General features: G+C 36.9%; 1 protein-coding gene across 2 annotated transcripts in view; it reads right to left on the reverse strand.

Annotated features, from left to right (window-relative positions):
• Positions 1-6,614: 6,614 nt before the first annotated feature.
• Tank (TRAF family member associated NFKB activator) overlaps positions 6,615-15,907 on the reverse strand; it is a 76,930-nt gene continuing 67,637 nt past the window's right edge. For both annotated transcript variants that reach the window (XM_076865731.1, XM_076865730.1), the window contains exons 7-8: positions 11,138-11,718; positions 6,615-7,399 (exon numbers count right to left, since the gene is read on the reverse strand). In XM_076865731.1, coding sequence (XP_076721846.1) covers positions 7,223-7,399; positions 11,138-11,718 — 758 coding nt within the window. In that variant the 3' untranslated portion in view covers positions 6,615-7,222. The remainder of the gene's footprint in view (positions 7,400-11,137; positions 11,719-15,907) is intronic.

Genomic DNA, 15,907 nt, shown 5'->3' on the forward strand with positions numbered 1-15,907 from the left:
CCTGAGCTGCAGGGCCATCTCAGATAGGGGAAGGCCAATTCTGGAGCCAAATGCAATGTTTAGTTTGGTTTAGAGAATTTTTTTTTTTTTTTTTTAATCAAGATCAATAGTTTTAGAAAATACGTATGTTGACTTTCAGTCTATACTGGTTTGAGTTTTTTCTTTAACAAATGCTAACCTTCAGTTTAAAATCTGAACTATCAAAAAGTTAGCATTGTGGTTTGGAGGGTTAGGGTGCTGTGTAACTACTTTAGAGGTACAAATTCTTTTTATCTTCTCTTTTATCTTATTTTGTGTCTCCATCTACAAATATATATTCCAATACTTGCTATCCCTTTTTCTGAGCAGGCCTGAGAAAAGCTCAACACTCAATGATTAAGGTGGTTCTTCCTCCCAAAAGAAATGTCCCAGGACCCTTGTAAGGGTGGTGAGACACTGGCAATCGCTGAATAGTAAATCCCACTGAATTGTCAGGTAAGGTCAGGCTCCCTATTTACTCTGTGGTTTAGTATAATGGTTTCTTTGTGTTAATAAACTTTAGATTTGATTTAAGTTTCTGACAAAGCCAAGTACAAAGTCAGGGGGGAAGATGACATTTTTGGAGGTGAAGGATCATAGAAGAAACAGTAGATTGAAGGTTATGGGAGTCTGAGTTGAATTCCAACCATTTAAGTAGGTCTGAGAGACTCATTCCTTCTCTTTTTCTTTAGTTTTTATTTTGTCCTCACAAAAAGAAAATTGAATTAAGGCATCTTGGAGACTGGGTTTTTTTGTTTGTTTGTTTTATAAAAAAAACAACTATTTTTTGAATTAATTAATAAGTGGTACCCATCTTTTATACTCTTGTTCCAAAGAATATCAGCAAGACAGTTTTTGAATATATTCATGGTAGAGTCCTAAATAGCAAAGGGCACATGGGCACATTTCAAGTTATCCAGACATCCTAGATTTCAAGGGAACCTTCAAATCTTGGTTAAAAATGAAGGCATTTTTTGATCAGATGCAGATTCTCTGGAGAGATGTGATGAACATTTCTGTACAAAGGACAGGTGGTAACATGTTTAAGAATTTACTTCAGTCCTATTTGAGGATTTTGGCCTCAGAGAGAAGATTGCAATAAAATGAAAACTAAAGTACAAAGCATCATTATTTAAAATATTCTAGCACTTGCACACTAAGTGTAGTAATTCATCCATGAGGAGCTCTGATGCTGGAGGAAGTTGGCAATACAGTAGTAGCTGATTCTAGAAATGATCTCAGAAACTTGCTTCTTTATACTTGATCAGCGATATGAGGTGATGTTCCTTTTGATTTGAGGCTCTTCTTGAACTGTAAGCTCCAACAATCTTTCGCTAAACAGACTTCATTCACATTCTGAATCTGGTTTTTGTCTCACACATATTAAATTTTACAAAACAGAAAGAAACAATAGAGCTTATTAGGAAAAACTTGTTTTGAATAGCAAATTAAGCATAATGGAATAGGAACATGTTTTAGCACAGTAGCCCCCTCCCCTTTTTTACCAATTGAACATTTACATCTTTTTCAGTACTGTGATTTTCTCCTTAAGTCTTAAGCTGGCACCACACACTTTCAACAAATAAGACTTACATCATTTGTATCTACTGAGAGAAATCATTGTAATTCTGTGGACTCCAAATGCACAGCCTTCTGAAAGAGTTTTAGGCAGTCACCCCTAAACTGCATTAATCAAATCATTGTGGTGTATTAAGAATCCAAAGAACTACCTAATTTCAATGATTGTATATCAACTGTCAGTTCTGAGTGGTTTCAAATTAAGCTCTATTCTCTGAGATTAGAAACCTGTAAATTCAGAGGTACACCTGACTTACATGGTTTGTTATTAAGAGATATGCCCCAGGTGGAGGCATCTTCCAAGCCAATATATTTTCTTTATAACTGGTGTCAAATTGATGTATATATTAAAAAATCTTGGAAAATGATCTCAAAAAGGAAGTAACAGCCCAATGAGCCATATGTTCAGGGAACCTAACAGGTTTCCATTGGGACCAAATTTCACTTCACCTTTTTGTCCTTATGTGCAAATAAAAACTTATCTGTAAATATACCATTAAAACAGCCAGGCAAATTTGTAAGGTCTACAGACAGAGAAGAAATTACACTTAGCCCATAAAAACCAAGTTGTGGGAAGTTGAAGTATTTTATTAGATATTATAAATATACAACAAAAGATTGAGTTGAAATAAATTTATTTGGACTCCTTAGGTTCACAGTTTCAGATACATTGCTTCAGTAGAACTGGTTAATGAAGAAAAGATTAATGAATGGTTAATAAATTGCTTAATTTTGATGTTCATGGGGCACCTGAATCTCATATTTATATTAATACACATAAAGTTAATTTTTCCTGCTGTTAGGTTGCTATTTTAACAGATTCAGACACTAGGGAATTTTCCAAGTGCCAGCTAATACTCAAGCACAGGATTCTCTCTGTGCACTTGTGTAGTTTTTCATATGAATAGGACCAATGATGTCAATATAAAAATGCCGAAATGCACTCATCATTTTAATTTTATATTTGTATACTTTTATTTTGAAATATTACCAGTACAGGGGCAGAGAGAATACTATAAATGAAACCTTTTTGTATGTATGACTGAGTCTTATCAAACCTTCACATTTGATTTTAAAAAATGAGCAATTATGTGTGTAAAATTATGCAAAGGTAAAAGTCAGCAGAAAATAAAATTTTCTACATAGATCATCTTTCAGCCACTTTCATTTTCCATCTATTGTTAGAGGGAAGGAGGTTTTATGATGTAAATTTCTGCACCTGGTTTGCTAAATAGCACTGAGCACATTAGAAGAAACTGCACTCTCATTTGGTCCAAATTCGAAACCATTCTGTAACCCACTCAAGTCCTAAGAGCATCAATGTTTTTAAATATCTAAATTTGTAATAGTAAAAATATTGTAATGGTAGAAATAAAAATGTATTTTAAGTTCAACTATCAGCCTTAATGCTAAAAAATGTAGAGGAAGTTGTATGAAAACCGGAGGTCCTGGGCTGGCCCGCCTCAACAGGTTTATAAAATCTTTTTCAGCGTGGACTCAGATTTTGGTGGATTCTTTGTCAAGGGACAGCCATGGTGCTTCCGTTGTGACCAGTTTTCTCTGCCCGACAGGGAATGGTGCGGTCTGAAAAGTCTCGTCCCAATCGCCCCACAGTGTATGCGGCAAGGGGTAGGTTGGCCCGCTTCTCTAAAGGCTTTTCTCTCAACAGCGACAGTCATAGATGTATCTCTGAAGGTCCAGAGGGCCCCTTAATCTAGTCTTGGGGTCAAGAGATCAAGAGGCCTTTGGAAGCACAACAAATGCTAAGACCCTTTCTGTGCTTATTGAACGGGATGCTTCTGGTTCTGGTGGGGAGCAACAGGGAGATTTTGCTGGGGAATGATCACGCAGATTCGCAGCAGGCCAGAGGGGCCTGGCAACTCCAGGCGGGCGAGGAGCTGCAAGAGGCCTTTTGGGTGGCAGCCCCACTAGGGCAGGGCCAGGTTGTGTAGTCGGTCCAGGGGTCTTTCTGGCTCCGACTTCTTCCCGCCACTGGCTGTCCTGCGGCCTTCCTGAATTCGCTTGGGTGCCCACTCACTGCCCAATGCGTTCGATCCCCTGAGCAGAAAATGAGTAGGCGCAAGAACACAGGCTCCTTGGCCATTTCTCTAAGGCGTGGAACCCAGTACGCGAGCCCCTGTCAACAGGCCCGAGAAGCTCTCGGGGAGTGGGCGCTTGGCGCAGTCCGGGCCCTAGGGTGCACTGCCTGGCTGCACTCAGCAGGGCCAGCAGAGGGTGCCGCAGGGGGCCGTTCCGGGGCTCCCGGCCCGCGAGGCATGCGGTGGTGATGGCCAAGTTCCACTCGCCAGCGGCGGGAAGGACGCGCGGGAAAGCGAGGGAGCAGGAAGCGGGTGGCGGCGGCGGCGGGCCCGCTGGAAAGGAGGGAGCGCCGCAGGCGGGAGGAGGGGGCGCGGAGGAGGGAGGCCGGGAGGAAGGAGGGAGTGCGGCAGGCAGGCGGAGGGAGGGCTGATTAGCATGCAGCAGCGCTCGCGCGCCCGGCTCCATTGTTTTAACACCTCCCCTCTCCTCCGCGCCAATCTGTCACCGTTCAGCAGGCGAACGCTGCTGCCTCAAATGCTGCTCTTCTCAAATGAGACGGATAATTAGTTGCCCCGCACGAATGCCGCACTCTTCTCACCCCTGATTGCTATCACCTTCTTGCTCCTGGCAGTTTTGACACCTCGTAATCAGCCTGCTGCTTTTCTCTTTTCTTCCCGACTTCTGCTTCCCTCCCCCCCTTTCCTTCGTAGTTGATTTATTTATTTATTACTATTATTTTAAATGCAATCCCGGTGCCTATTTGGACGAGTCCTCTGCGGACTTAACCTTCCGCGTGTACGCGTGTGCCCATATATGTATATGTAAACTAGGGTGTATGTGCGTGAGTCGGACGCGGGCTGGCAGTTTTGCGGGAAATACTGCTTCCACGCGGAGAGAATTTTGTCCTAAAGATATTTTTGGGAAGGGAGGAGCTGGGGAGAGGGACGGGAGGGAAGAGTTGGGGAGACCTCAATTAATGCTTTAAAGATCTCTTAGAAATTAACAAACTGGGGAGTCTCGGAATCTGCTGTCAGAAGCGTGTTTCCCCCTCTCTCCTCTAACAAGCACTGACAGTCTAATTACTGTAGCTACAAGCAGCTGTCGAGGCAGCAGCCCGGGAGAAAAGGCGCCACAGGCTGAGCGCACCCGGCCGGCCCCCGAACCCAGCCGAACCAGCCGAACCCGGCCCGACTCCGAGAGGGTGGAGAAAAGGGCAAGGCCTGGCGCCCGACAGCCCCGGAGAGCCCAAGGCGGGCCTGAGAGCCAGCGGACTCGCTTATTGTTTCATATTTATGAAGTCTTTACCTTGAAGGTTAAAAGATGTGAAGAAGAAAGGAGGGGACTTGAGGGGAGTGGGAAGAAAATCTTCTAAGCTTCCAGCCACCCCTTTTCTACCTCCTTGAGTTCCCCCCACCTACCGTGTTGGTAAAATAACCACGCAACCCGGGGCTGAGGGGGCGGGGTGAGCCAGGCTGGAGTGTAAGAAAGCAGATGTCCCCGCTGGCAGAAGCCTCAGCCTCCGGGGAAAGCTGCACCGGGGGGGCCCTCCCGAGGACATTCACCTCCCACTTCTCAGGCATCCCGCTCACAACTGCCTCGCCTCGGCGGGGGTGGTTTTTTCAGACTCAGCGTTTTGCGTGTGCAGCTTTTTTACCTGGGAGCTGTTCTTACCCGGCCACGCTTAGCAGATGCCAAGAGGCAGCCCCTGCACGACTCAGTAATAAGAGACAGAGGGAGAAACCTGGTCGGTACCCACTCCACCTCTTGAGTTGAGGCCAGTGCCACCTCTGCAGAGCGGGACAGGAGACTTCTCTTCTTTGGCCCAAAAGGGCCTCTGCCTCATAAGTTGGAGCTTAGGGTACTGCTGGAACCCCAAAGAAAACACAGTCCCCGGCTCTTACTAAAAGTAGTGGATGTGGGGGAAAGGATGGACAGGAGAAGAGGGGTCAGTGACTTTGAGTCTCATTTCTGGGCCAGTTTTTATTTTATTTTAATTTTTGGTTATCGGTAAGCTAGTAGATTTCAACTATGTGAGGGGGAATCATCCTTTCTAGAAAGGAGGTAAAAAGGATCTCCTTTTCCTGAGATAGGTTCAGTGGTATATTCTGGCTGGTACACACTGGGAAGTTTTTAGTTTTAATTTTTTGTGTGTGTGTGTGGGAGGAGTGAGAGGGGAGGCTGGGTGGGCGGGAGGAAGGGGGAAGGGAAGAGGCTTGGATAATTGTCTAGGCATTTCCATTCAGTCCCAGTGGCAAGGAAAGAGATGTACATGCCTCAGAACCCTTCACAGTGAATACCTAATAATCGCCATGTCACCTTGGTGAGGAAGATGTCAATGTGATGTGCTTGACACCCCGAGAAGTCGAGGCACCACTCTCTTCCACAAGTTAAGGCTCTTCACAGTAGCACAGGGGCCTGCTCAAATCCCCCCATTCCAAACCCTCCAGTTTAAAACATTTGCTTCATGAAGGCTTAAATTTCTATTTGAGAGCTGCAAATCAATGTTTGCTTCATAAAATGGAAGCTATGCCTCATATATTTTTAAAAACCAGGGGAAAAGATAAATCCCCAATGCAAGAATCATAGGGAAGAAAAAGGAAAGGAAGCCTTATTTTAAACAATTTTGCAGAATTCTGAATTTGGTATCCGCTCTTTCAAATGTCTTCCAGTGGCCATCAATCAGGCTGCTAACAATGAATAACAATTTTCTCAACAAGAATGTTAACGTTTCTAATCTAAATTAATCTAAGTTAATAAATATGGATAGTCCTCACAGGCTTTTATATTTGCTCCCATTAAAAGCAAATGTTTCTTTAGATATTCAGTTTGAAAATGATTTTAAAATTCAAAGTGATGTACCATTGTAATACATGCCATTGTATGCGGTCATCACCCTTCTATCAGGCTAATAAAGAGAAAACAGGATTTTTATAAACTTCCCACAAATATGACTTATTTATTTATTTACCTCAGGAACAAAGAACACTTTAATGATCATAACATAAGTAACTCTTTTAATATTTAATTCATTTCATCATATAGGTATACACAGCAAAAATTAAAAACCACATATGTTATTAGAAATAATCTAAAGTGTTTAAATAATTATCACTGGGCATCGAATTTCTTGGATTTAGTATTAGATTTTTATTTTGTCTGCTATCCTCTTACAGATTTACTTAAAAGAAATTACTTGTAGTATAAATAATGTAATATTTTAAATGAAAACAAAACAAAATCCCTTAAGATTTACAACATTTTCAAACTCAATAGCTCTCACTAGAAATTCAAGCAATAAGCTCAGACATTTGATATAACATAAATTATGATTTTACAACTTTGTTAGCCACATCACTTTGAATTGTGGTAATAATACTGTAAACATGAATACAATGAATTGGTTTTTTTACAAGATGATCTTTTAAAAGATAATAAAAGTTACAAAATAAGTTTAGAAAAAAATTCAAATAGCTGTGATATTAGATTTTTCTATAAATGATTCTGAATTTAATTTACAATCAAGTATTTGTAGTATTAATAACTCCAAATCATCACACAACTTGACATATCTGTTTTTAAGTGTGCCTTAAGTTTCCCCATTAAAGTGTGAATTAAGATGCCGGAGGAAATCCCCCCTGGATGTAATGGATGGTGGGAAAACTGCTTGACAGAATTCACATACTCGGGGTATATGCAGTTCTGAGTCTGAGCCACTTAGTACCATTAAGTCAATGTCTTGATTAGGAAAGGGCTTCCAAAGGGGCTGCAGGAAACAAACAAAAACATCTTCTGTTACTTGTACTCAAATCAACTTGCATTGAATTTCAAATTTAAGTATTTGAATGATTATGTATGAGATTATATACACAATTCCCTAATATAAAAGCAAATTACCTTTCCATGGAGTTAGCACAAGGACATGACTCAATTCTTTTTCATAAAGATAACCAAACTCTGATTAAAAATCACTTGGGCTGGGGGTGTAGCTCTATGATAGAGTGGGCTCCATCCCCAGTACCGCAAAAAACAAAACAAACAAACAACAACAACAACAAAAAAAACAGAACTGGGAACACACTTCCAAATTTTATCTTATTTAAAAACACTGCAACTGTAGCATGAGCAAATTTTAATACTCAATTACGTCAACAGTAGTAGTTTAGGAATAAGTCAATATTTAATAGGACATTTTAATTAAATTAATTCTATTGTATTTTATAACAGAAATCTTAAGTAATAGGGCTTTTATTAACACATGGCACACTGCACATGTGATTACACTGCTTAATCCAAAGCAATGTAAATTTCCCTACTTTGATAAGCAAATACTTAATATATACATACATACATATATATACATACATATATATGAGAAACAGCATTTTGATTTTTAAAAAGAAAATTTTTCTTTTTAACTACTAAGCAGATTCTTTGGGTTCAGTATTTTGGGAAAAACTTAAATATTTGAATTAATATTCAACAAAATCTACCATCAGATACATTCTTTCTTCTTATTTTGCTTCTGTTAGTTAATAGTTTGGTTTTATTCTTTCTGAATAAAGTGAAACTTGTCAACATTTGTCCAGTTAAAGAATTATGGAAAAAATATAATTTAATAGAACAACCTCTATTACAACTACCAGCAAATAAATGCCTTTCAAAAACTGCATTTATCTCAAAAAACAAAACAAAACAAAACAAAACAAAAAACTTCTAGAAAGAGGAGATATATCATTTAGCTTAATAGTAGGTGCCTTCAGGTGTTGATGGAAAAATTTCTTACTATCCTTAACTGTATAGATTATTTAAAAAAAATCTTTCTTACCTTGACATACATAAATTACCTGGACATAGCTAAATTCTGGTATTTTGAGGAGAATCATCCCATGAAGCCAATTTAAAAAGAATTCTTTATGCTCCTATTACTAATATGTTTGTAAAGGAAGACAGCATAGTCTAGCATCTGACAGTTTTCATTCCCTTAACTTCCTTCATTTCAGTTAAACAATTATTTACATAAATAGTATATCACTAATTGAAAAAAAGCATGGCCTGTTTTCTTATAAACATCTTACTGGACAGATATACACTCTGTAAATACATAAAATCTGTCTATGCAGCAAGATTCAGTATAAAGGGCTTATAATAACATGGACTCAATTCTTTTCATAAGAAATATAGTAATATTTAAAATGGAGATTATGTAAAATTTGGGGCAAAATAATTTTTTTTAGAAAAATATTTTCTATGAAAAAAATTGTCATGAGTATATAAACAAAAATTTAGTTGAGCTAATTAAGAAACAAATTTTCCTATCTGCATTTTAAACAAAAAAAGGTTTAATGAAAAATTGATATGGCTACAGATAGAAGATTTAAAAAATTTAACCTAGAAATAATTTAGTTTCCAAATTTGATAAACCAATCTTCCACTGCCAATTTATCTTCAAAAATCCTTCTCCAGTAGGATCTATAGTAGGAACTATCTAATAGTTCAGATTTAGTCTCTTCATAGAGTTTAGTTAGGAGCCCAATCACTGACTCAACAAAAGTTAGAAATATCACATGGAACAAAAATAAGCTGATTCTTTTAAAATCTTTGCTATGATAACTGCATGTATAAAATAGGTGTTTAGTAGTACTGATTGATATAAAGTAAAAACTTGTAATATGTAACCAAAATCACTTCTATTACTATGAACAACTCAAGAATTTTTTAAAAATATTTTTATTAGTTGTTGATGAAATTTTTAAATTATTTATTTGTATGTGGTGCTGAGAATTGAACCCAGTGCCTCACACATGCTAGGCAAGTGCTGTACCACTGAGCCACAATCCCAGCCCCACAACTCAAGAATTTTGTATTCATCATATGAACTTTATTTTTTTAAAAAATTTTTGATGGACCTTTATTTTTATTTATTTATATGCGGTGCTGAGAATCAAACCTAGTGCCCCCCCCCCCACGAGACAAGTGCTCTACCACTGAGCTACAACCCCAGCCCTGAACTTTATTAATACGAATAAAATACTAAAATGTTTTTAAAACCCATTTTAAGAACTATTCTTTCAATCCGAAACTGTAACATGGCCTTCAAATCATACTAATTTTTTTTTTTTGCTTTTTCTGCTAAAATATCAATTGTCTAACCTTATGCCCCATGTCTTGTGATAGCTCAACACCAATTCTCCTGCATTTTTTAAGTTGAATACTTTTCCATCAAGTTGTAATCACATACCAGCTGTTTCCCTTGCTGCAGTATAGAAAGCAAATGTACAATACAGGGTGCCATCTACTGAAACATGCATGCACAGACTAACTAGTCAAAGAACAGGCAAGAGAGATAAAGGAGAAAAAAGTAACAAGCATTAGAACTGATACAGTTCACAGCTCTGCAGGAATTCTACTTGCAATAAATGAAATTGTTTAATTTGTTTCATTTAGTAACAACTATAACTGAGACTGATGTGAAATAAGGTACAATGTAGAACATAAGTGAGTTTAAAATTAAGGCTTGTCAGCAATGCCTAGTTTTTCGTTACTAAAATACACTACTGCTTGACTACTGCCTTCTTTGCATGTTGATGAAAAAGTCTATAACCTATAGGAGTACTTAAAGCCAAAGGATATTTAATCAAGTGTTTAAAAAAATTAAATATCTCAAAGCAGAGACCATCAAACAAATGTTTGCAAGTTATATAGATATTTATGTCAATCTGTATTTTTATAAGCTTCTGTTTACTGTAATAATTATGTATTTTTAATTTGCCCTCAGGCATTATAACTTTTTTTTTTTTTTTTTTTAAACAAATAGAATCATTCTGTGGTAGAATCTGAACCTACAAGGGAGAGTAAAAGTGGACTGGTAGGTATAAGTAGTTTTCAGGCTTGTTGGAAACATTAAATATTTGATTAAAACCATACATATGCAGACACTATTTAAAAAATGTATTAGGTGGTGATATTAGTGACAGATTAGCAACCAAAACAAACATTAAACCTTACAGATCTATGTACTGTAAAACTGAGAATATAATAGAAGTATTAAATGATAATTTATTTTGATAAATAGGAATATATTATGCAATAATTTACTTATAGATAACTGTGTTCCTATGAAGATTCAGTATGATATATACAAACTTTTTAATAGATAAACACCATTTATTTCACATTATGAAATTTAATGATGAATTCTGTTAGTACAAGTAAACAAGCTTTGAATAAGAGACTAAGAAACTGGTACCATGCTAGATATGGATAAGGTTTACATGCATTTTAAAATCTGTCATAAATTTTATGATAGAGCTTTAGCATATTCATCTTTTAAAATTTCGTGTCCTTTATCACAGGACTTGCATGTTTTACTGAAAGCTTTTTAACTTTGGCTAATTATTAATTTCAAAAGGATGTCCGATAATATAAAAGAGAGGCATATCTGTGCACGTGTGGCAAAATGTGTGTTCACACATAATAAAATATGTTAATGCAAAACAGTTACCTGCTGTGGTCCTCGGATAGCTTTTCCTGGGGAATCCAGTGAGGAAAAAGGTGCATCTGTTGGGTCCTGAAGTGGGAATGTTTTTACATATAACGCATTTTGGTCTCCAGGAGGAAAGCATGGAGCTCTATCCAGAGTTGTCCTGATACAAGTGTTCACAAGATTTGAGGGTTTTGTTATGTCAGTTGTTTTAAGGTTTTGTATAGCTGAAGCTATGGGGTCAATTCCCTGAATTTTGAACAGAGTTTCTTCTGTCTTAAGAAAGTTTCCTGTGTTGTCTCTGAGCTCCATATTAAATTTGTCCTGGCACGTTGCCTCGGATGTGCTAGGACCAAAGATGTTGGGTCTCTCTGGAGTGCTATGCAAAAAAGTAGAGTCACTGTCCGTAGGTGGAAACTTGACATTGAATTTAGAAAGTGATTCAAAAGAGGTGTCTTCCTCATCCTGGCCCAGTCCTCTTGGTGTGACAGATGTGATGCATGGTGCACCTCTATTTATATCATCTTTAGCCTGAGGCTTAAACATCGCTTCTTGTTTATCTGTTTTATCCGTACACTGTATAGGCACAGAGCACTGTGTTTCTGGGGGGGGGGGGGGGGGAAGAACACAAAAAGGAAACATTTACATTCAAATCATTCTTAAAAATTTGTTCAATCACCTTTGAACTTATAAGTATTATTTTTTCTTTTGGTTATTATGGCAACTGAAAACAACTGGGGTTTTTACATTGCTACCATCTTGCATAGGAATATTATCAGCCTGCAGCAGGTGAAGTAGAACAAGCTTATTAGTAACAGTTTAACTACTTTGTCTTTTCCTAGGTCTTTTGCTGTGAGCTTTGCATTTTTGTTCACAGTTACACTGCTCCACACTTAAAAAAACATTTGCTTATAGCGCATACATTTAAACATTTTGTCAATATCGGAAACTGCAACTGTGAGCTTGCTTAGACAACTAAGTTGTTAAAAGGGGAAATCCTTACTAAGTATATATATGTAAATTAAGTCATTTATTATTTACTACATGAATTAGATGATTTATTCCCCCCAATATCACTGTGTAACTAAGTATCTCATTAATCAGTTTAGCCTTTGTCTACTCTGAATAATCCTGCTCTCAATAATATGAGGGAGCAGTGATGGAGGCTGGGAAGAAGGAAGAGGATAGAAGCAAAAGATGCAATTTGGGGATGCATGTAAAGAAAACCGCATGTGAATGTATGATTGTCTCATACAAAAAAGGGGAAAGGGGTTGCAGATATCAAGTAGGCACCAGGGCTGACATAGTTCTAAATAAAACCCTAGTTATTCAACAAATTCAGCTATATAGGACATAGTCAAAAGCTAGAAAGAAAGAACTTCTGAGGAGTCAGAGCTTCAAGTCCATAGATAAATGAATTAAGTTCTATTCTCACTTTAGATTTATTCAAATGAGCTTGATGTTTCTTTAGCTCATAGCTGGTTTGAAATAGCAAATTAAAAGGGGGTATGAGTTGTTAAAGCAGAAAAGAAATCAATAAGAGCTGGAAGCATGGGAGGCAAGAAAAACAAAAATGCAGATGTAAGATCTCAGAAACCACTACTAATAAAATAAGATCAAAAATAGTTATATTTTGCAATACAAAAAGAAAAAAAAGATCAAAGCATTTCCCATGTTAATGATATTCAAATACTAGAAAAAGTTAACTTATGCTCCACAATGTCATTTTAAGAGGGCAGTGAGTTTGGTAATGTAAGTATTCTTATTCAGTGGATAAATAGTAAAAATTTAAAAATTAGCATCATAAAAAGATTGTTACCAGTGAAGTTGTACATCACTGAGTACAGTCACAGTGATATGGGTTTAAGTGAATAGGGTGCACTGAGCACCTTGCATGGTTTCTATCCATGTTTGTAGCCATCTAACAAATGTCAGTTCCTTTGTATTCCTCTGACTTTTGTAGTTTCATGACACCTCTCTATCCTTTGCTAAAGCACATTTCTGACACAGGATATCTTGTCTTTGGATATGATGTGCAACCAACTTCTTTAGTCATCCAGTCATATACCTACTACTTCTCTTTTGTCCATACCATCGCCTCTTACTAGATTATTACAACCTTTGAGATGCTTCTATGCTTCTAAAGTCGTCTCATATTCAATTTTTTCTCTATATTGCAACTTTCCCTTCTATCTTCTTTCTAAAAATAATTTTTCTAAAGTTCAAATCTGGTCATTTTATCTTCCTAATAAAACTCCCCAAACCCTTAGTCCTTAGAAAAGCATTTGTAACTGTTCAAAACTGGCCCCTTGTTCATCTTTTCCATCCTTACCTTTCACCATACCCACTTTACTTCATACTCCACATGTAATGAATTTTGTGCAGTTTTCCAAAATAATCATACTCTTGTCTCTGGACCTCACATGCTGTGCAAATTGCCTGATTTGTCCTGTCTTTTCCCATTCTCTTTGCCCAACTATTAATTTGCTCCTCGAATCTTAGCCTAGACATTAGTTTCTCTGGATGGTTCTCCCATGACTCTTAGATGCCCTGAGGACTGAACACTGTGTGTTATATTTCTATGAATGCCTCTCTTTCTCCCATTACAGAAGATTTTCTGAGGTCCTAAATTATGTTCTGTTTCTCACTTTCCTGTCCAGTATCCTGCCCTGTGCCTGGCACACAGTATGTCCTCAATAAATGAATTCTGAATGAATCTGTATTCTTTTCTTCACAGAGTCTAGAATAATAACCTACTTTACTACATACTCTGTGACTAAAAGTACTATAATTGAAAACAAGCTCAATTGCTTAGTTGGATTTCTCTGACTCTAAGGTTCTTGAACAGTCCATTAACTCTCAAGTAGTCATTTTTCCTGAAAGTAGACTTGAGGGTGGCAAGAAATTCTAGGAAACAATGATCAAATTCTGTAACACCTGAGAAGGAGGAAAGACTTATTAAATGATCTTCACAAGATCAGGGTGAATGCTTTAGAATCTGCTGTTGCTGCTAATGGCAACAACTATTAACATTAATTGCCCTTTCATGTGCCATGCACTGTTATAATTGTTATATGTGTCTTAATTCATTTAGTACTCAGAATAATCTCAAGGTAGGCACTATTATTATCCCCAATTCATGTGTGAACAAACCGGGAGATGGAAAGGTTAATTCCAAGGCTACACAGCTAGTGAGTGGTGTATCTGGCACTGGAACCCAAGCAGTCTTCAACTTGAGTCTGTACTAACTCGGAACCATTATGCTAAATTGAACATGTTGGTTTCTATATATAGAGAGGAGTCCTCAAATTGACAGAAATGTGCTTGGAATTACTTTCCTAGCAGTTGACCTATCCCCCTTGCAAAGAAAACATGGAGAAATCAAACAGCTGTAATAAACCTGATATTTTCTTTTAGCACAGATAGCTGGTATACAACTTCAGCCACATTAAAATAATTTGAATTAATCTGCTCATGTGATGAGAGTAAATATCTATTGAAAGGAGATTTAAACCCAGGATTCCTAAGGCTACTAGAAATCTGAGCTTAGAAAACTTAAAAGTCAAATGAGCTGCATGAAAATACTTGTCATCCTGACACCATACAGAGAACCATGTTGAGGTGAGCAAATAGTTTTTCTATTTTGTCTGTTTCAGAGAAGGAAAAGCAAGTAAGATGCAAAAAATTTCCAAATTCTGAGTACAGCTACTCATTAGATTACTTCTCAGTCTAATTACCATTAATACTGACAAAAAAATTTACCTGATTGTAATCCCTAATCCTATATATTCTTCTTTCCTAATTGCCAATGAAATAGGATCCTCCCTTTGGATCAAACAGCAATTTTTCCTTAAGATATATTTGCTAAACATACATTTCTATCTTTATCCTTTCTCAAGACTATTGCCATATGTGGGTGAATAGAAAAAATAAAGTAATAAACAGGAAATGTACAATTCTATTAACTCATCATTTTAAAACAAATAAATATTCAGTTCTTTTAAAGTAAAAATCAAATTTTAACAAAAATAACATAGGGACAATGTTGTTAAATATACTGTTTTCCAGATTTATTATACAAATCATTTTTGAAATACTTCCTCTATATTTTCATTCAAAGTAGAATACATATTTGAAAACTCTAAATAGGTATCTTTAATTCCTATTTCTTTCTTCCCATTTGATCTACTACTGTTAGGGCAAAATATTTGATGTTTTGGTTTCTATTTGGACCAAACAAAATGTCAGTGAATTTTCTAGCATAAAATATCTAAAATATTTCAAGAATAATGTTGTATTTATTATTTGTGACATAGTTATATAAAGCATAAGAATAATGCTAGGAAGCATAAGTTTTAGTAGGAAAGAAATTGAAGTTAAACACCCAGTGTTCTAGTTGACAGATACATACTCAGATTTAGACCTGTGCAATTTAAAAATGGTCAAAGTATTAAGCCATTGATAATGGGGTATGTTCTCTGTGTAGCAAAGAATATATCACCATTGCAATGTTTTGATAAGATGTTGATGTTCACAAAGCATATTTATGAATTCTAGGTACTACATCTCCATGTAGCTAGCATATTTTAAATAAAAATATTTGCTTCAGACACTATATCTTTAGTCTGTCCAAAGATCAATTTCTCATGAAAATGTCAAAAGTTAAGATGAAGAAATTGAGTTCTTTTGGGGGATGTAGGGGTAAGGAAGGGGAAGAAACAAATTATGCCTATTTATAGAGATTGTTTTGTTTCTTCCTCACTACACTGTATAGCTTTTCTGAAAACAAAA

Source organism: Callospermophilus lateralis, chromosome 9, assembly GCF_048772815.1.
Source record: "Callospermophilus lateralis isolate mCalLat2 chromosome 9, mCalLat2.hap1, whole genome shotgun sequence".
Taxonomy (NCBI): Eukaryota; Metazoa; Chordata; class Mammalia; order Rodentia; family Sciuridae; genus Callospermophilus; species Callospermophilus lateralis.